The 20,349-nt window shown below is 33.7% G+C and overlaps 3 protein-coding genes across 4 annotated transcripts; all 3 read right to left on the bottom strand.

Annotated features, from left to right (window-relative positions):
* Positions 1-374: 374 nt before the first annotated feature.
* Positions 375-3,124, bottom strand: LOC100812341 (S-adenosylmethionine synthase 1). The gene is made up of 2 exons (XM_003521562.5): positions 2,793-3,124; positions 375-1,797 (listed from the first exon to the last, which is right to left on the bottom strand). The coding sequence occupies exon 2, from the start codon at positions 1,787-1,789 to the stop codon at positions 605-607; it is 1,185 nt and encodes a 394-aa protein (XP_003521610.1). The 5' UTR covers positions 1,790-1,797; positions 2,793-3,124; the 3' UTR covers positions 375-604.
* Positions 3,125-7,319: 4,195 nt separating this feature from the next.
* Positions 7,320-11,741, bottom strand: LOC100799878 (E3 ubiquitin-protein ligase ZNF598). Its single transcript, XM_003520719.5, has 7 exons — positions 11,294-11,741; positions 10,311-10,616; positions 9,993-10,201; positions 9,869-9,917; positions 9,667-9,756; positions 9,385-9,447; positions 7,320-9,251 (listed from the first exon to the last, which is right to left on the bottom strand). The coding sequence occupies exons 1-7, from the start codon at positions 11,459-11,461 to the stop codon at positions 7,638-7,640; spliced, it is 2,499 nt and encodes an 832-aa protein (XP_003520767.1). The 5' UTR covers positions 11,462-11,741; the 3' UTR covers positions 7,320-7,637.
* Positions 11,742-16,081: 4,340 nt separating this feature from the next.
* Positions 16,082-19,836, bottom strand: LOC100798827 (uncharacterized). Of its 2 annotated transcripts, XM_003520717.4 has the most exons (7): positions 19,272-19,836; positions 18,927-18,960; positions 18,345-18,557; positions 17,097-17,162; positions 16,701-16,792; positions 16,561-16,608; positions 16,082-16,475 (listed from the first exon to the last, which is right to left on the bottom strand). In XM_003520717.4, the coding sequence occupies exons 1-7, from the start codon at positions 19,334-19,336 to the stop codon at positions 16,361-16,363; spliced, it is 633 nt and encodes a 210-aa protein (XP_003520765.1). In that variant the 5' UTR covers positions 19,337-19,836; the 3' UTR covers positions 16,082-16,360. The 2 variants fall into 2 exon arrangements, with proteins under 2 accessions (XP_003520765.1, XP_006577179.1); XM_006577116.3 differs by lacking the exon at positions 17,097-17,162 and having other exon boundaries at positions 19,272-19,835.
* Between the last annotated feature and the right edge of the window lie 513 nt (positions 19,837-20,349).

Genomic DNA, 20,349 nt, shown 5'->3' with positions numbered 1-20,349 from the left:
CATTAATAACAATAATATTTTTAAAAAATATAAAAATTTAAAACAAATTTAACGTTACTTTTTTTTAATCTTGACGAGTTAAATAATTAGATCTTTTATATACAGAAACCAATATATAACAGTCACTTTCTTTTCTTTCGTCCAGCAAAGCGCATTCAACAAATAACTTCTCATGTTTTTAAATAGGATGACTATGATGTACCAAAAAAGAAATGGAAATCATTGTTATCAAATCAATATTGTCGATGCATTCCAAAGAAGTCAAATTGCTTGTGTTCAAAGGAAACAAATTTTCAATTTCGTGAAAGAATATACTTGCATTTAGATAAAAATACATTGAGGAGGTCTTTTTCACCCTTTCAAAATGCAATCAATTGGGACAAAATTCTGATAAAATTTCCATTGCATCAACACAGTAACATTGCATAGCCAAACAATAAATTGTGAGTATAGGGAGAAAAAAAAAAACGAACAGTTTAGGTATTGATGAGATGGCATTAGACATTGAATGGAGTAGTAGTAGTAGTAGTCATGAAACACGCAAATTATTCATCCACACCCAGCAAGACATCCACTGAAGGGAGTGATTAACTTAACAACACTCTTAAGCTTGAGGCTTCTCTGACTTGAGTGGCTTCACAACTTCCCAGGTGAAGTCTGCATCATCCCTTCCAAAGTGTCCATAAGCAGCTGTCTTGAGGAACCTATGACCACCCCTCTTAAGGTCCAAGTTAATGGTGATCATTCCAGGTCTGAAGTCGAAATTCTCCTTCACAATTTGCAGAATCTCCTTGTCAGGAATCTTCCCAGTTCCATAAGTGTCCACAAACACTGACAAGGGCTCAGGGACACCAATGGCATAGGAAACTTGCACAATGCACCTTCTAGCAAGGCCATTTGCCACGACACTCTTTGCAGCCTGCCTTACAATATAGGCACCACTTCTGTCAACCTTGGTAGGGTCCTTCCCTGAAAAGGCACCTCCACCATGAGCACCCCAGCCACCATAGGTATCAATGATGATCTTTCTTCCAGTGAGACCAGCATCACCATGAGGGCCACCAATGACAAAACGGCCAGAAGGGTTAAGGTGGAAGATGGTCTTCTCATCAAGGTACTTCTCAGGAATGACAGGCTTGATAACATGCTCTTTAAGGTCCGCAGCAATTTGATCATTGCTCACAGTCTCATCATGTTGGGTGGAAATTAGGACAGTGTGGACACGAACTGGAACCATGGCACCATTGTCATTGTAGTACTCGACGGTTACTTGTGTCTTACCATCTGGCCTCAACCAAGCACAGGTGCCATTCTTCCTAACCTCTGTGAGGCGAGCACCAAGTTTGGTTGCAAGGACATGGCTGAGGGGCATGTACTCGGGGGTTTCATCGGTGGCATACCCAAACATGTGACCCTGGTCACCAGCACCAACCTCCTCTGGGCGCTTGGTGAAGTGGCCGTGCACACCCTGGGCGATATCCGGGCTCTGTTGCTCAATGTTGACCAACACCTTGCATTTGTCAGCATCAAGACCAACATCATCAGAGATGAATCCAATTTCGCGGCATGTGTCGCGGACAATCTTTTCATAGTCTACGTTGGCCTTGGTTGTGATCTCTCCGAAGACCATGACCATGTTGGTCTTGGTGCATGTCTCACAGGCAACCTTGCTGTCAGGGTCCTGTTCAAGGCACGCATCAAGTACTGCATCAGAGATCTGGTCGCACAGCTTGTCGGGGTGACCCTCGTTTACAGATTCAGATGTGAATAGAAAGGTTTCTTGTGCCATTTCTCAAGCTACAGAAAACAACACAATGTTTAGTATCACAAAGCACAAAAGCTTAAAAGAAGAAAAAAAAAGACTTCTCTTGGAGCTTTTGAACGGCAGATAACTAGAGATTCCAGATAATATTGCAAAAGGAATTAAATTAAAGAACGCATCTCTACAACAAATTGATAGAAAATCTCGAAAGTTTATGCCAAGGTTGAATTAAATATTAGTATATCTTGATCTACTTTTTGAAAAAGCTATTGGTCCTGAAAAATAATTGCAGACAGAACGATAACAAAGTGCGTGTCTGTGTGTGTATATATATATATATATATATCTAGAGCACCAAGTTGGACAGTAAATTGGATTTCAAGAAGGACAAAACTTAGATGCAGTTTTTTAGGTGTTTTGTTGCTATTCTCCAATCAGAATTGGAATTTTATTTTGGTAAAACCTATGACATGTAACTTTAAAATCAAACGGTTGTTACACATATTTCTGATATGAAACTCTAATTTAGAACGGAAACATTAACTGAAAATCTGAAATAGCAAAAACACGTAAGAACCTGTATCTAAGTTTGTTCAGAAACAGGAAAGCACAAGATACATCACAACAATAACAGTTTCAATTTAAAATTAGGGCCTTGGAAGAAGAAAAAATAGTCCTAATTGAAATCAGTCGTAAACGAACACAATGCTAGAGTTCAACAAGCAAAAAATCCAAATGAACAGAATCACATCCGGCATGAGGCATCAACACTAGATCCAGTGAGAGAAAAACAGTTAGAAGGGATAATTATTCTCCTGAAAGCATCAGATCTACACCGAAAAAGACCAATACTAAAAAAAAGAAAAAACTCAGCAGAAAATAGTAGTATTTCATTTGATATACTCAAACGACAAAAGAGGAAGCACAGAAGAAAGTGAAAAAATATAAATAAAACTCAGATCCATAACCGTAACGGTCTAGATAGGACAAAACAGGAAGCAGTTTAACTTGGTAAGCAAATGCTACTTACAGATATAAATGATGCAAAAGAAGGGTGATGAAGCTGAAACAGCGAGTGCAAATTAATGATTAGTTCAGTCGCTCCAAACTCCAAATCACTCCTTTGCTGTGATGTGGGAATCAGCAAAGGACGCTGTCTCGCTATTTATAGTCATCAATCCCCACATGACCGGACACCGGAACCTGAGGTGTCGCCGTTAGATTTCAAAGGAGTCGGTGAGACTGCGATTTGCAAGAGAGTGCTTCTGTAACTGGATATACTGCCAGTCACCCACCAACCCTAACCGAGAACGTATCCGTGTCGGTAGCACAATACGTTACAGGTAGATCCCATTATCATTTGTTCGTTAAAATTTAATTTAGTAACTTATCAAACATTTTTTTTATTAACATTTTTTACATAATTATTTAGTTAGATTATATAATGTATTTTATAAATAATAATAGAGAAAAGATGGTAAATAAAAAATAAATTAGAAAAGTAAGTTCATAAATACTGCAAGTAAAATACTGCCACGTCACGATTTATGAGTACTCCGGTTGGTGCAAACTGGCACGTAACGGTGATACGCGGTTGGTGCCTCACAGTGTCTCGTCTTTTTTATTACAGTATGATCTTTGCAAACGTGATTCGACAACAAAAAAATAAATCTTTGCAAACGTAACAATTAATGTAGTTAAAATTTAAATTTCCGGTGATATATTTCATCATGTTTGACATGTAAGTAAGGCTTATAAAATAAAAATATATGGGTTCTTTAATTTTTTTATTTTAGTTATGAGTTCTTCAAATTTTATTAATATATTTGTTATTGATTAATGACAAATAAATTTGTCACCAATTTTAATCTAAAGACAAAATATTAAAATTTAGATAAAGTGATATTTTTTAAGACAATTTTTTTATTAATGTAACAGTGAGAAAAGCACATGGTGTGATAAAATGATCTATTACTAAAATTAAAAAACGAACCAACAAAACTCACAACATAAATAGTTTTTTATTTATTATTATACAACATAAATAGTTAAGTTTTCAAGCACATTTGATCGTATGCATAAAAAAGGTATGTCTAAAACTTAGTCTTTAATTGTCGGTCAGACAATATCCTTTTTGGTATACATTTGAAAATAAATAATAATTCCATATTTGATTTATTTTTAGCATAATAAAATTCATTTGAATATATGATTTTTCTTCTTAAAAATTCAACTAGAAAATCATATAGTATTTAAATTATAATAAGGACCTGAGGCTGTTTTATTTTTAAAAAAATAAATCAAACTGTCATTCATATTTAATTTGCAATGACAATATGGGGTTTACTTATGACTTCCTCTCAAAGTACTTAAATTCCTTCTTTATTCTATACCGCCGTGGTTTTTTTTTTTTTTTTTTTTGTCAACCTAGAGCCATCAATTATGAGAAATATTCTACTTCTAGCTGTTAGACGCGTTTATCTTCCATGATTAGATAATTAATATTTTATTTTGTCAAATTTTCTGCACTGAGCTGACAATGTTTAATATGTAGAATACAATCAGTCGACTTGATAAGATCCCCGAACATTCAGTTGTTGGCAGTATCAGAAAATCACCTCACCTCAAATAAAATGTCATGAAAATATGTTGCTATTTGCTCTTAGAACATTGCAAATAATGTTTCTATTTTGAGCGCGTACTTGATTATATATTCCTTTCTTCCATGTTTAACTAAAGGAACCATGTGCGTTTCTAATCCAAAAGCACGAAGAGAGAGAGAGAATAAAAGGAACGTGAAGAGAAAGAGCACCGCATGCTTCTTTATGGGATATATGTTTTTTTTTTAATAATACAAGTGGAGTCAGTGTAAATTTTTTTACACTATAATTCAGTTGTAATTACATATAGTAAGCTTTTTAACTTATAATTATCTTAAAAGTTATGATTTTTTATTGGTTTGTTGACATCATAAAAAATGTACACGTGTATATTAAACTCCTTTTTTTCTTTTTCTTTTTTTTCACTGCGACAGAGAGAATAAAATTTTGTGAAACCAAAAAAAAAAAAAAAAAGCAGCTAAGAGCAACTTAAGGATAGAACTTTACAATCTGTGGACAAAGATACAGATGGAGTTCCCATTTCGTCCGCGTTTGAAGCTCTGAAAAATGGTATTTGATCTTCCACACTGTGAAGCTGATTATGGGCTACGTGGTGGCAACTAGCAAGTTTTCTACGCAAAGGTGGAGATCTGATACTCTGACACGGATCAAAAACCATAAACGTAGTAACGTGCATTTGTCTTATAGTTCGTTACAAAAACACGCTAGCACAACATGATATCGACCAGCCAAGACACAACTTGCCGGCATCTTATTTTTGTTAATTGTTTTTTTAAGAGAAAAGAAGATTAAAAAAAATTGTTACTAATAACTATTATAGTATTTCATTTATTTTGGTTGAAAAACATGAAGCATTACACGAATGAAAATGGATACGGTCGGATATATGGATACGGTCGTATTGCATATTCTTTTGAAAAATATTCACTGATTATATATATATATGCATAATAAACATAAATCCAAAGAATAAATAAAATTCTAATATTTCAAACCATTAATTTCCAAAAATAAATTGAAAATACATATATATACTTTTTATAACTTCACAAGTAACAAATATCGAGAGGTAGGGTATTATGATACCATACCCTATTTATTAATGAGCGGATAAAAAAATACTTTATCAATAGATAATAGATATCCATTTCAAATATCCATCATTTATCCATGACAAATTTTATCTCCCAATATTGGCAAGAATAAAATATTTTTTCATCCCTAGTATACAGTCAAGTTTCCCTTAACATTTCCCGTATTTAAACACCTAGTTTTTCTTTTGAAGCTTCGCGTGTGAAATCTTCATAGGAAGTATGGCTGGACTTGGCGTAAAGATTAAGAAAAGTATATTAATTAAGGATTTAGTTCTTCTGAGTTAAAATTGAAATTATGGCGTATCTCTTCATACATCATAACAACTACAATTAAAATCCTCACATAAATTCTTTTGAAGTAAATTTATTTCTAAAGATAGTAAATAAAAATATATTATTTTTAATTTAATGTAATCTTAACTCACTTTGATACTCCAATTCTATGTCAACCACTTTGTAATTAATGAGATTGATTTTGCTTTGAGAGACCCGGTGAAAGCACGATTGTTGAAAAATAGTACTAGTAATAATTGAAGACTCGATTTCCAAAATGAGTTTCCTAATGCCAAGGGGGAAGCTCAAGATCCTTTAGCACTCCCCAGTCCCCTGAGCTCAGCCAAGAATGTTGCTATGTAGTGACCAATTCGGCTACGAGCAGAAAAGGAAGAGAGAGATTGGGAAAGTGAAGAAAACAGAGAGCTGAGATGTCGCCGAGGTAGGGGCCACGGTGCATGCGCCATTCGGCTAACCGTTGGTCCTCCACCGTCATTGTTCCGTTCACCGATTCCATTTAGCTCCTTCAACAATGCAGTGGCAGTGAGGTAGGGTTTAAGGCTTTAAGCATTAGTCCATTGAGCAGAAGTGAAGAATTTATAAGCTTACCAGTTAGACAATTTGTATAAATGGTTGAATTTGTAATTTGCTTTTAATTGAATTTTTAGTTAGATTTTAGCAAAGTACAGGAATTTATTTGATATTTTCAAACAATTTACAGATTAATTAAGTATTTTAGTTAATTGTTCAGTTTCCTTAAAAAAAGTAAATTGTTTAATTATTTCAGAATTTTTAGATGAATCCATGTATTTTCATGGAACCTTGATGAGAATCTTAACTAAAAATAATTTACAAACTTGGAGATTCAGTTAAGAATTTGGTAAGTATAAGGACTTTGTAAAAAAAATAAAGTTAATTATTTTTTTCCTTTTCACCTTTTCCAATATTTCTTTGATTTAATTGTACTTTAGCCAGCTAAGTCCTCCCTTTCATTTGTTTCCAAATACGAGAGGGAAAAAAGGGAATAGGGTCTCTATCTCAAGTCAGAGAAAAGATACTTGTCCCAATATGAATTCGTCCAGTTCAGGACTTAAACACTCCTTTGCATTCAAAAAAAGTTGTAAAAAATATTATACCAGATCTCCACCAGGAATTCCACACGTTCTGTTGCTTATATATTTTATAGCATGTTTGTTTAATACCAAGTGGTTGTTCGTAAAAGCAAAAATAAATTTTACCGTAACATTTAAAATTACATTTCAAGGTGAACAAAATTATCTTAAGAATGAAATTTTGACTTATTATATGTAAAACTAATTCTAGTTAATTCAATCGCAAATAATTTTGTTTAACATAATTTGCAAACTGATTGGTATTTCAAAATTCATTTAAAATTAATTCTACGAAATATAGATAAATGACACCCTTGATCTATTATTATTATTATTATTATTACTGATTCTTTTCAACATTCCGGACACCCAAAACACCTGACAAGGACTAGTGTCTGGCCTGGCCGCAGAAAGGTAATACAATTGCAGAAGGTAGATGATGAGTCAGTAAATCACCTAAGAAACAGTGCCACTTTCGTACAAAGCAAACAGTACAGTTGGCATATGAACAGGTCTTTGATCAAAATCAAGGTATACCCCAAAAACCAAAAAAAAAAAAATACGAGCCCATTCTGGCAATGGCGTTTGGCCTTCAACAAAACGTCAAAGTCACATTCCAGCTTGATATACTTTAAATCTTAAATCCGATATAATTCAATAACCTAAGCTAAAACCAAATTCACATGTTCATATTGCAGTTCAACCACGGCTTTAGCCGGCCAGTTAGTTCAACTGCGTTTGATACTTCACGTTTCAAAATCACGGTGAAGCAAAACTAGGAAAATAGTTTATTACCTCCCCCTTTTCGCCAAACACCTCGCACAGGAGGCCCTCCTCCAGAGTCATCCTTGTTACCTTCTGAGCCGTCTGTTGTTCCAGGATCTGATTGATCAAGAAGGGCTGAAACAGAACCATCACCAAGGCGTACTCTCAGGAACTTAGAAGTTTTCTTGCGTTGCTTGTTCCCACCACCCCCATCGTCTTTACTTTGATTAGATAAACTGTCGTTTGATGTTTCAGTCTTCCCACCAAGCTTCATCGTAGGTTGACTACCAGAATTCATATCAATCCGCTGCTCAATTTTTAATTTGCCTCCTTCACTGCGGTAATCACCCCTTGATAGCACCTCCGCTTTCTCTTCTGAAGATTTATAATTTGCCTGTAGCTGATGTACAGTGCTTAAAAAGTTATTTGCTAATTTCTCTCTGGAGTTACTCCCCCTACTATCTACAGACTTACCTTTACCTTTCTTGTTTACGTTACTGTCTTTGGAATGGGTGCTAGTGCTGCCTCGAACCAAGTTAATTTCTGGGAAAGCATCTCTTTGCAAACTTGCGTTGTAAGCCTCAACAAGCTCTTTCTGTTTGTGAGTATCCGGGCATAGTCTTGCCAACTCAAGAACAAGATGAGACAAGCCAAACTGCTGTACATAGTCCAGATATGTACCTGTATCTATTGTGCCTTGGCGATATTGGGCAGATATGTCTTTAAATATACTGTATCTTTCTTCATCAAAATCAAGAGCACCACGAATCTTTTCAACCAAAGACTTGTTAGCGGATTGAACATTTTCCACATTCAATGAAGACTGGCTGCTGGCAGGTAACTTACTTACTTGTGCAGCAGAAACTGGAGGAAAATCAGAAATTGAAACTTCAACAGAATTGTTCTCCATGAGATTTGGAGCAGATGCAGAGTGAACAATTCTTACATTGTCACGTGTGTTCCTCGATGAACCAGCAGGAAATTGTCCATGAGCAGTTCTCTGTGTAGCCTGAATAGAACCAGCATAAGTTGATGATGACGGTCCACTGTTAATTACTGTTTTCATCTGCCCAGTGTTACGAGACAGTCCAAGGACATTATTTGTTGAAAGTTTAGATTGTGAAGGATTACTTGATGACTGTACCAGTCCACGACCTGCTGCTGGCCAAGCATTACCAGAATTGATAACGGATACAGTTCTGTTGCCATGCCGACGCAGACGTGCAGCCATAGTGTTACTAGATGAACCTTCCAGTTCATGTTTGGACCTTTGTTGGCCATTGCTGGAAATTATGGGTAGTGGTGGAAAGGAAGAATCTTCCAGAGGTCCATTCCTAGAGCTATGCCCCAAGGCTTGAAGGTATCTTGCAGATGCTTCAGAACCTGCAGCTAATGATTCAAATGGCTGAATGAGAGCATCAATATCATCATTCCCATCATCAACGGCAACTTGCCCACTACTTGATGTCGATTGATCAAGAAATGTTTGCTCTGCATTAGCTGTTTCCAAACTAGCTTCAATGGCCATAGAAAGTTGATTTTCAGTATCACGACGAAACGTACGACCTCTTCCGCGGCGTTGCTCATGTTCATTACCATGTCTGTATCGGAAGCTTGTTGGTATCTGTAAGGGAGGAATGAAAGCTGTTACTTCCATAAGGGAGTGAGAAAGATTTAGGAAGCAACTTGTCATTGAAAACTAGCAGTATCAATGGACATGAAAAGTGGGTTAAAAAAAAGAATGTCATTATACTTGCCTGAAGAGCAGCATTACGCTTAGACCGTGACATCCGCCCTCCATGTTCAATAGCATTATGCCTCTAAGCCATAAACAAGGAAAATGAAATTCAACAATGAAGGAATAACACCAACACATGTAATAATTTTACAGTATAAGATAAAAATAATCAGCACCCAAACGCACAGACATGGAGAATCATTAAGCAGGTGCATGAACAGCACACAGGCACATTCCAAACAAATCATTAAAAACAAGGGACAAATCAGAAAAGATCCACGTGATATAATTAATCAGTCACCTTCATCTCTGCTTCAGATTGAAAAACAACAAATTTCTTAGCCAGGCAAGCCTCATCTTCACATAAGAAGTGCTCTTGACGGAAGTGAATCTGTGTAATAAGACATATGTTAATACAAATATTTCCAGTTCAAATGACAGAAAAGCTCTCGTAAACCCATTTAGTTAATAATTTAAAGAAAAGCCTAATGTAGATATCTTGCCTCTAGGTCATCATAATTCTTATAGTACTCATACTGCCCTGGATGCTGCCTGCATTAAGAAGTACAAATATGAATCTTAAGTTTATGACACAACTATTGAGCATGGGATTAGCTTAGCTGTTACCTTTGGCATATATGACAAGTATAATGTTCTGTAGACATATGCATGTATAATTCATTGTCTCCATAAAATGGGGTTCTGCAGAATTCACACATGGGATGCCCCATGAAACCGCCTCTCTCACTCTCACTTCCATCCACCTCAGAATCACCTGAGATTACGTGTTGATTCAACTGTGCTTTGGTATATAGTTTTTGCTCACATATAAAAACCTATGTCATAGAAATGGTTCCAAGTCTCAGAATCAATCAAAGAGCAAAACAAAGGTTGCAAATTCTTGTTATCCAAGGAATTCATATGGGACACATCATGAAATTTCACCTTCCTTCCTTCTAAACACAAATTGCACATATGCAACTTATGACGGTGGAATAAATGACCCTTCAACTGCCCTATATTCCTAAACTTTGCTCGCCGCCTTGAAGCAGCATCCTGTGGTTGATCCTCAATCTTGTCACATACATTGCACGAAAGCCTGCACATAGCCTTGATCATCCTGTAATGGTCCACATCATCAAAAAATGCATTTGTATCCTCATGGTACCAATATGATCCAACCTTGCCCTCCCTCGCCTCCAAAGGAAGGGTCGAAAAATCATTGATCATCCTCGTATAATCACCTAGAGCCTGGAAATATACAGTAAAATCTTAAATCCACAAATTAAAAGATAACCAATTACAACAACGTAAAATTAACAAAAGAAGCCCTACTGCCAAGGTTCTAAGCAAACATGACAGGGTTGCAGGCGACAATTCTGAATTACAACTATGGTTTCCAAACCAAGTAAGTTTTCCGAGTCATTAATGGATAAATTCAGAAGTTTAGAAACGACAATAAGCAAAAAAAAAAAAAAAAGCTTCAAGGACATACATGCTACTCTGGATGCATTATAAACAAGTTAATGAAGAAGAAAAAAACAAGCACGCCATGTTTAAATTTCTTGTCCCAAAATGCAGGAAAGATAAGCTGCGCAAAGACAAGTGACAGTAATCTCAGTAGTAGAAAATTCACAATATGCTTCAAATTAGGGATAAATTCTACCCTTGAATAACTCGGAACAACTTCAAACTAGAGTTAAGAGATGTGAACGATTCTTCTAATTCATAATGATAAAATAAAATATACATGTCATAACCGAATACAACAGTAAGCGTGAATGTGGCACGGTTAAGACTGAAACTCAGCCAATCCAGACCACAAAGAGTAGCAATTAGCAAAAACTCCAGGTTTAGGGCAACATATGCAAAACAATTTCATCTCACCGATTAGTAACAAAAACGAATAAATTGGGCATTGGGTATACCTTGGTGACGAAAACGAGGTTGCATTCGGTCTTGCAGATGCAGCAACGGCGATCGTCGCAGATGAAACGGAGACGAGCGACGCACGTGGAACACACCTCCCGGTGCAAACAGGGTCCGTACGCAACCCATTCCAAAGGCTCAGCGCAAACGGCACAACAGTCATCCATCTCTTCTCCTCTCCTCTTGAAACTTGATTGTTGAACACAGAAAGCGCAAACCCTAGTTCCAGTGCCCGGATCACGACACGAGGTTAGGTTATTGCAATAAGCAGAGAGAGAGAGAGAGATCGATTGGGATTCTAGGGTTTGAAACGATTGGGATTCCTGATTCCTGATCTTAAAATTATTTTTTGATTTAAATATTGGAGTGTGCGTGGGGCGAAAGGAATTTTATCACTGGGAGGGAGTTGGAGAGGTTCGGAGAAGGATCAGCTAAATACGTTATAATAAGATCAAAATGTGTGTGCTTTGATTTATTTTAAAATCGAAATAAAAAAATATAAAAGGGTTGAAAAAAGACCATAAACACCCGCCACCGCCTTGTCAAACCAAATCCCAACCCTCTCACCCTTGCATCTCTTTTTTCTTTTTAGGAAAAAAGAAAACTTGGAATCCGATGGTGAGGATATGTCGATATGATGAGATAAAATGCATTTATTTTTACCTTTTTTTTTTCTTCAAAAAGTTTAAGAAAGTTAGATTCCTTAAGGTTAGCTTAAAGATAGGCCCAAAACTGAATAAGCATTTATAATAATATTTTCAGATTATCCATCATCAAAATTCTTCCATTGACAGTAAGATTCAAATTAAATCAATTTTTGTTGGTTAATAAATTGTTTGATTTTTTACTATATTAATAAGATATGTTTATCTTATCCAATTTCCTAACAATAAAATTAATAATCTATATTGTTGATTTGTCACCATGCTACCATTGAAATTGGATTGTTACATCTTAGTCTTCTTATAGGAATGATTACACTACATGCTTGATGGATGAGAGGTAGATTGACTTAATAAAGGATTATCTTCCAACAAGAGTGTTGCAAATGGTTAATAACACGACTATAATGATGACTACAAATTAGGATGATATTATAGCTTGGACGAAGTTGAATAATGGAGTTTTCAACATGAAGTCTGTGTATGAGGTGCATGGAGCTTTGCAGAACCAAAATTTTGATCTTTTTAAGAGGATTAGCAAATGGAAGGGTCTTGAGAAAGTGAAGGGATTTTTATGGAAGCTTGGCCATGAATGTCTACTAACGAACTCTAAAAGAATGCAGTTTGGAATGATCCACTTGAATTTGTATCCCACTTGTAAAGTTTTGGAGGAACATCTATTCCACTTGTTCAGAGATTGCCCGTAATCAAAACTAGTCTGGCAATTTTTCATTGGAATTGATGAAGGGGGTAATTTTTATACAATGACAATTTACAATTTATTTCATTGGAATTGTGCTCAATACTATTTGGTGGAACAGGAATACAATTATATTCCAAGGTGAGAAGTGGACTGTTGAAGTGGTGATCAAGAAGGCTTGTAATATGACTCATTCTTACAAAGATAACTTGATGAGGTTTGAATCTTTAGCCAAATTTGGACATTGTTTAGTTATTGAAAATGGTAGAATGTTGGCTTGTGGAGGAGTCGTCTGTGACCACACGGGATTTTTCATTTTCGGATTCATCTCGAATTTGGGAGGAAGTTCAATCTTAGTAGTAGAATTGAAGTATATATCATTGAGACTATAACTAGCCTGGTCAAGAGGATACAAAAAGATAAGAGTGGACTATTATTCACAACTTGTAGTGCATTTTCTTTCAAGAGAATTATGCATAATGACACACCCATAATAGTGTCCAATCTATTCATGCTCGTGACGACACTATCACCTGGAACCACATTATCTGAGAAACAAATCAAGTGGCGGACAAGTTAGCTAAGTATGTTTTCACAGCAACTCATGAGTTACATGTTTATAATTTTGTCTATTTTGTACCGTTTGATTTAACTGAAACTTTTTTTCTAATAGACTTTGAGACCTTATTGATAATTAATCTCTGCAAAAAAATCTAATTAATCACTTTAAACGAATGTTTCCTCCTAATCATTTTTCTTTTTCATCTATAAGATTTGAACTTGAAATTCTATACATGGGATTCAAATCTATTTATTCTTAGATCAATTGATAAAAAAATATGTTAAAATATTAATCATATATTTTTTACTAATGAATAAAATTATTTACTTTACCTCAAATTTAAATGAGACAAATATCAATGAAATAAATTGTAAAAGTTATATAAGTTTTAAATGGGAAAACAATGACTTTGAAATTAACACTTGATATGTCTTTTAATGGTAAAACTTTAAAGAGAGTGTCAACAATGCTTTTTCTAAGAATTTAATATATTATTTTAACACATTTTATTATTGGTTTAAATTTATCAAAAATAATAAAATTAGGAGATACTTATTAAATAAGAAATAAGACCTAACAAAATTTGCAATTTCAAATATATTTTAGGTAATGCTAAAAAAGTGCATTAAAGAGTCTATTATTAACATTTATGTTTATGTATGTTATAATGTACTCCTTCCTTTTCAAGATGAAAAAATGTTTTAGCATTAAAAAAATCATATTAACTGATTATAATAGTTTTAATTAGATGTTAAAAGTTTATTCCAATTTTTCTCCTAATAAATTACTAGTCTTATAATTGTTGAATACTATGCCTGTCAATTTTTCAACTTCTACCATTAACGACTTACAAGTAATGTGTTATGAAGACTACAAATATTTTAGTAAAATTATGCAAAAAATAACTTATTTACCATTGTTTTTAACACGTGTAAAAAATATTAAATATCAATTATTTAAAAATAAAAGCAGTAGTTTAGTTTTAATTATGGAAAACATGTGTACGACTAATTATAGTCATTTCAATCATGTTTATTATAAATGCAAATATCATAAAAATCAAGTTGAATTGTAATCTCAAAAATTTTAAATTCTTTTTGAAAATAAAACAACATATTTTGTTTGATAAACTTTTTGTAAAAAAACAAACAACAAAATTTTCAAAAACACTACCGGACGATGTAAAAACGTTTTTAGAAAACACTATATCTATTAAAATCTAAAACAAATTCACACTCTTGATAAGATAAAACTAAAAGTAAGCAAGTAGTAATGCATGATTTTTTATATTAGTTTATCTTTACCACTGAAATTATCTTTAATTTTTGACAAATTACAAAGTTTTACAAACTTCTCACAAGTTACAAGTATAATTCATTATCACGTATGACTCTTACAAATCAAGTTTTACCCTAAACTTGACAACAATCGGATATTTTTTGTCCTAATAAGCTATTGTTGGATTTAAATATGAATGTCTTGCAAATGGATATACAGTCAACTCTTTAGCCTTTTCTCTCAATATATTCAAAGTGTTTTAAGAACTTTTGAATTTTACAAGAATATACAAAAAAAAAATTATAGAAAGAATCAAATGAATGTATAAGCACAAGATTTGTATCTTCTTCAAAGTTTTTGGTATTTATAACATTTGTATATGTTGTCTATAACATTTGGATTTTTCACTTAATCTCATGTGATGATATTGGTGGTTGGGAACATTTAATGTTCACATTAAATGCACGTCCATTCTTCATACACAAAGTCCTCTCTCATTGGTTTTTGTGTTGAGCACTTAGCAAAAGATCACTTCTCATCCATGAGAGGAAAATGTGCATGGCAAATCACATCTTTTGATGGACATGTGCTGCTTTTAGATCTTTGACTTCATTTATTTTTCATAGGATTTTTTCAAATCTTAGAAGAATAATATTTTTGTAAAGAGGATCTCAAACAAATACTGAATAACTTCTTAAATGTTTCTCTTAAATGTCTAATTAGATCATGATTCGTGTTTATTTTTATTTGAAAAATCATACGCAAATTAGCAAAAATATATTTTGATGATGCATGTTTTTATCATTTGTATTTATTTATATCTAATCAAAATCATTAGAGTGATGATTCATCTTCAATCATAAAATAACTTTTTACTTAACACCTATAAAAAAATAAATAACTTTTTTACGCATGATTGTTACCATCAATTTTAGAGGAAATAAATTATGAGAAACATACCCACCATAAAAAATTCACGAAAAATTAGTACGTTTCACAATAATAATTTTTCATTATTCATAAATTAATTTCTCATCCAAAACCTATAAAGTTATAAAAATTGTTTTAAAAATAAGTATTTTAGAAAAAAAAGACTTGAGATATCAATGTTTTTTTAATCTTTTTTTCTTTTGTTTTCATCTTGTTCAATATCTTTTTTCCATTTCACAATCTTGATTTGTGCTTTCTACCACCTCCATCAATTATTTGGGTAACCTCGTTTAGTTACATTATAAATAATAGTAAAAAACATCATGCATAATTATTCCACCATAATCATGGTGAAATTATTTATTAAAAGTTGTAAAATAGTTTCTTAAGTAATTTTTCTATAGCATGTTTATCCCAAAAAAAACTGAAAAAGATATTTAGATAGTTTATTTTGATATCTTTGTACAATTTTTTAAATTTGAAGAGGAAACGACTATTTATGTGAAATAAACTTTAACCAAACGTGCTAAGTCTCAATATTCAGGCAATTGGTATTGGAGATGACAGTTTTTGAATGTGCTCAAGAGAGCAGAGTTTAGATTTCTGCTATTTGGAGTTTTTGGTTCTTTCACCGCAGTAATTGTGATTTGTGGCTTTGCTAACGAGTGATTCAACGTGTTATTAAACATATATCTAGATGTTACAAAAAAAGAAACAAACATATATCTAGTTGAGTAGGTCTCTCAAAGTAATTTTGTTAAACATACTAAACATCGTAATTTTACTGTTAAATTTGTGCAAACCGAAAGAAATTTCCTACGATAGGAACCAGCAAAATTTTCACGTACAATTAAGCATCGTTCTTGAAATGTGAAATTGAGTATTGTTCTTGATGTGTGAGACCATGTATCCGCAACAAACAAGCATGTCCTTCCTATGACAAAAATGCTCGAGGGAACAATCTGGGGAGAATCGTATTTTTGGCTCGGACTATCCAGATGATACACGCCATATGGCAAGGGGCATGGATTACTGCCAGGCACAAATACCTGCATTGTATATATATAGATTAATCAGCAAAACCATTTTTATGCAAGAAAAAGCAAATTCGAATTTATAGAGTGTGTCACCCACCATATAGGAGCCCACTTGTTATTAAGCTCCAGAAAGGGATATGGCCACCTGTTAGGGAACAACAACATATGCTTACAACTAATATTGTAGACCAAAGCTTGTGGCTTATAATGGAAACAAGGGAAATATAATTATTGTACCATTTAAAACCAAAGGCGTGGATGACCCATTGAAAAATGACATAACCACAACTCCAGAGAACAAAATAGGAGACTCTAAACCAAGGAAATGGCTGCCAATGAATGCACCAATATCATAAGTCACAACCGTGAGCTGATAAGTGCCTAATGCTTTTAAACCAGAACTTCATAAAATTTTGGAAAAAACTTAGATGCAATTTCTTTAAGAACTTTTGGTACTGTTCTTCAAAGTTTCACTTCGGTAATCTCTACACTAAAGGTTTGCATTAAAAAACAACACAAGTTATTGAGAGGTAAAACTCTAATTCTGATTGAAGAACAATATCAAAAATACCTTTCTGTGTGTCTGCATTTGAGTTTTGTCCTTAAAATTTATTTATGGGTGATGGCACTTACTAAATTATTAAGAGCTGTATCCAAAAGGAGGAAAAATGCATTCAATGCGTGCATGCAACTCATCAACTGTAAAGTTAGACCAATAAAAATCGATGAGAATTTCTTTCTTAAAAGGGTCAATTATTATGCAATCAATAGTATAGACAGAATTGTCAAGGTTTTTGATGAGGATAATGTACTCTGTGGGAGTGAAATGAGCTGAGTAGGTGAGTGAAATCATTATGTGACTTATTTATTCAATCAATCGAGAGTATGAGGAGGAATTTGTAAATAATTTTTAGTTGGAAGCAATTTTAGTGTTTGTATGCAGAAACACAGTGAATGAAAGGAGAATTATGCACTAGGAACAAGAACTGTTATTTTACAGACGGGTTACAGCTACACTCACTGGGCTTAGTCTTTTAATGAGAAATTTGTAATAATGGGACTACAACACCCCAAACCCAAAATACAATGTTTGTTAGTCTGTTAAATGAAGTAATCAATTCAATCTGAATATTGTCGATAAATTAGAAAAAAAAATAAAAGAATAAGAAAAGGAAATAAAAAACTCTTCAGACTTGGTTCTGTGATGGTTATGCACTGCAAAAGCTAGCCCAAGTGAGTTATGCTTGCCTGTGGCTTAAAGCTATTTTCTGACATTTGAACTTTAGACTTTAACTTAATCACAGTCACTATTTCTCCGTGTAACAGTTTCGATCAATCGATATACAATTGGGAATATTCCATCCTTTTTCCACATGCACTTGATAAATACTAGTAATTAGGGAAAACATCATACACAATCCTTACATTTACAAATTAGAAAAGTCTATATCAAAAACAAGATTATATTATATGATAATACATATGGACACTCTCAAACTCCTACATCCCACAATTCCTTACCATTATTCCAATATCTCAACCAAACCTCTCAATCCACCACATACCATACCTTGAATAATTCCATAATACAGACAAGCAACTGTTCTTTTTACAGTCTTTCTGATTCGCCTAGTTTCCTATTAAACACAAACTTACTTATCTTGCATACCTCGTATGTAACTATGCAGCTTGATATCAATCATTATAAGTTATAACAACAAATAAAATAGAAATTTTGCTCAAACCCAAACACAGATAAAATCAACTAAGTGAAAGCTGTTTGCTAACACATTTAGGCCAAGGAAGCTATATTAAAACCATCATCAAGTATCTCATTCTAATTTTCCAGCAGAAACATTGAATTCGAAGTGTTTGACTAACCTGATATATAGTTTGCATGACGAAACCCCAAAACCCTGCTCTTTGTTGAAAGTCCTCTTCAACATAACGGCTTTCCAACTTGTTGGAAGTGATTAAGTTTGTAGAGATTGTCTCTTCTACATCCCTTCTCAGAAACTCAGCCTTTGCTCCATTGTGAATGACAGGTTTATTAAAGAACCGCCAACATCCATATGCAGATACAATGGTCCCCAACTGAAACCAAAGTTCCAAAGAAGTAATAAATGCAAACTACACTAGATGCTAATAATAAAAAGAACAAACTTAGATGCACATTTTTGGGTATTTTTGGTGCTATTCTCTGAATAAAATTTGAGTTTCATCTTGGTAATTTATGTTGACCTTTAATATAAACTTTTGCCATCCTTTACTATACAAATCATCAAGGTGAAACTTCAACTTTGATCAAAGAACAACACTAAACACACCTAAGAAACTAAGCTTTGTTCTCATAAAAACAGCAACTATTTTATAGTGTTCTACTAACGTGATTCCCACTCCCATTGCATCTTAGATAACGAATTTAAAACAGATGGGATTGTCAATTTGTCATCCTTGACATACCGCAAAATATATGGTAACCAATATGAAAGTCCACCTGCAAATAAATGCAATACAATTAAACAGTATTCAACTCTTCAAAGTATAACAATCATATATAAACACTACAATTGGCATGCTATCCAATTCCTTCCATAGTTTTCTAGTCAAGGGAGTACATTACAATAGAAAGAAAAACAAGTAAAAGAAAATAACATCGTAATGGAAACGGAAACAAGTTGTACCCTAGGCATGCCATTTCTTAATCAGGTTAAAGTCTTTGGCATCGAGACGGTAGCACAATTTCTTAATTATAGGAAATAAAACTAAGATTTAGATAGTAAAGATTGAAAGGGAAGAAGAGCATACTCAGTATAGTAAAAAAAGATGCTTGAATCATATTTGAGAACATCCCAGAGTAAGAAGAGGAGCATGATCACAAAGGAAAGGAAACGGATACAAAGGAGGCAAAAGGGGTGAAGTCCTCGCCAACAACTTGTCCATAGCTGTGGGGTGCTGATGTGACCTCTGTGCAACACACTCACGACCACTTCATCAAAAGGCTCGCAAAGGTGGTCTCAAAATCTCTTCGGGAAGCTCTTTCATTCATTTCCACTGCCCACAAGGCACCTAAAGAGGCAATGCCAACTATGCCATAACACACCAATCGTACCATGCTGTCTCCAATGCCATCATGACTGTTGTTGCAGTTAGTTACATACCTCTTTGGGGTATGTGTTCTGAATTTTCATGGGACTGATAGTTTAAGGTTGGCTGTCAGGTTTGGGATCTTTTGGGCTGAACTTTGACAACAAAAAAAAGGTTAGAAACGTTCAGAAACATTTTACAATTGGTGTTGGTGTTGAATTCCAATTTTGGGTATTGGAATTCGGATGAGACAAAGTTTGGACGAGGATGTGAAAGGGAAAAAGAGTCTTAAAATTGTGAAATACTATAGCATAAACTAAGAGAATTATAAAATGTAGACCACTCTCACTACTCACTACAGACTGGTTTAATGATCTGTGACTCTGTTACTAAGTATCTGGTCCCAATCTTTAAAGTATGAATTCCAAAAAAAATAAAGTTTTATAAGCAACTTGGGCCCTTTAAGTTGTTATGTATTTTTTGGGATTGCTTTAGGCACCCTGAAAATTGTTGATACACCCATCACAAGATGAACAATTTCAATATTGTTCTTTCATAGGTTAATTATGTTATAAAATAATTAATATTATTATATATAACACAAATTTTTTTAATGTATATTTAATGAACATGTAAATTTAGATAAATTTTGTGATAATTATTTTTGATCTAATAATTAATGTGTTTACATATATAAAATTTTATGAAACCTATGATTTTTATTTAAAATTTATATATGTAAAAAAAATATTATTAAATAAAAAGTAATTATAATAAGGCTAAAAAATACATTAGTAGA

Source organism: Glycine max, chromosome 3 (genome assembly GCF_000004515.6).
Source record: "Glycine max cultivar Williams 82 chromosome 3, Glycine_max_v4.0, whole genome shotgun sequence".
Lineage (NCBI taxonomy): Eukaryota > Viridiplantae > Streptophyta > Magnoliopsida > Fabales > Fabaceae > Glycine > Glycine max.
The sequence above is the reverse complement of the archived record's forward strand: the minus strand, read 5'-3'. Positions and strand labels throughout refer to the sequence as shown.

What these genes read in the sequence shown, in the direction of transcription:
- LOC100799878 (XM_003520719.5), bottom strand. Translation starts at nt 11,461, where the DNA reads ATGGATGACTGTTGTGCCGTTTGCGCTGAGCCTTTGGAATGGGTTGCG. An exon ending in TGTGTTTAGAAGGAAGGAAG is followed by an intron (nt 10,202 to 10,310) that starts GTGAAATTTCAT and finishes TCTATGACATAG; the next exon opens with GTTTTTATATGTGAGCAAAA. An exon ending in AGAATTATGATGACCTAGAG is followed by an intron (nt 9,757 to 9,868) that starts GCAAGATATCTA and finishes CTTATTACACAG; the next exon opens with ATTCACTTCCGTCAAGAGCA.
- LOC100812341 (XM_003521562.5), bottom strand. Translation starts at nt 1,789, where the DNA reads ATGGCACAAGAAACCTTTCTATTCACATCTGAATCTGTAAACGAGGGT.
- LOC100798827 (XM_003520717.4), bottom strand. Translation starts at nt 19,336, where the DNA reads ATGCTCCTCTTCTTACTCTGGGATGTTCTCAAATATGATTCAAGCATC. An exon ending in ATCTTTTTTTACTATACTGA is followed by an intron (nt 18,961 to 19,271) that starts GTATGCTCTTCT and finishes ATTTATTTGCAG; the next exon opens with GTGGACTTTCATATTGGTTA. An exon ending in TGGTTACCATATATTTTGCG is followed by an intron (nt 18,558 to 18,926) that starts GTATGTCAAGGA and finishes CTTTGGTTTCAG; the next exon opens with TTGGGGACCATTGTATCTGC.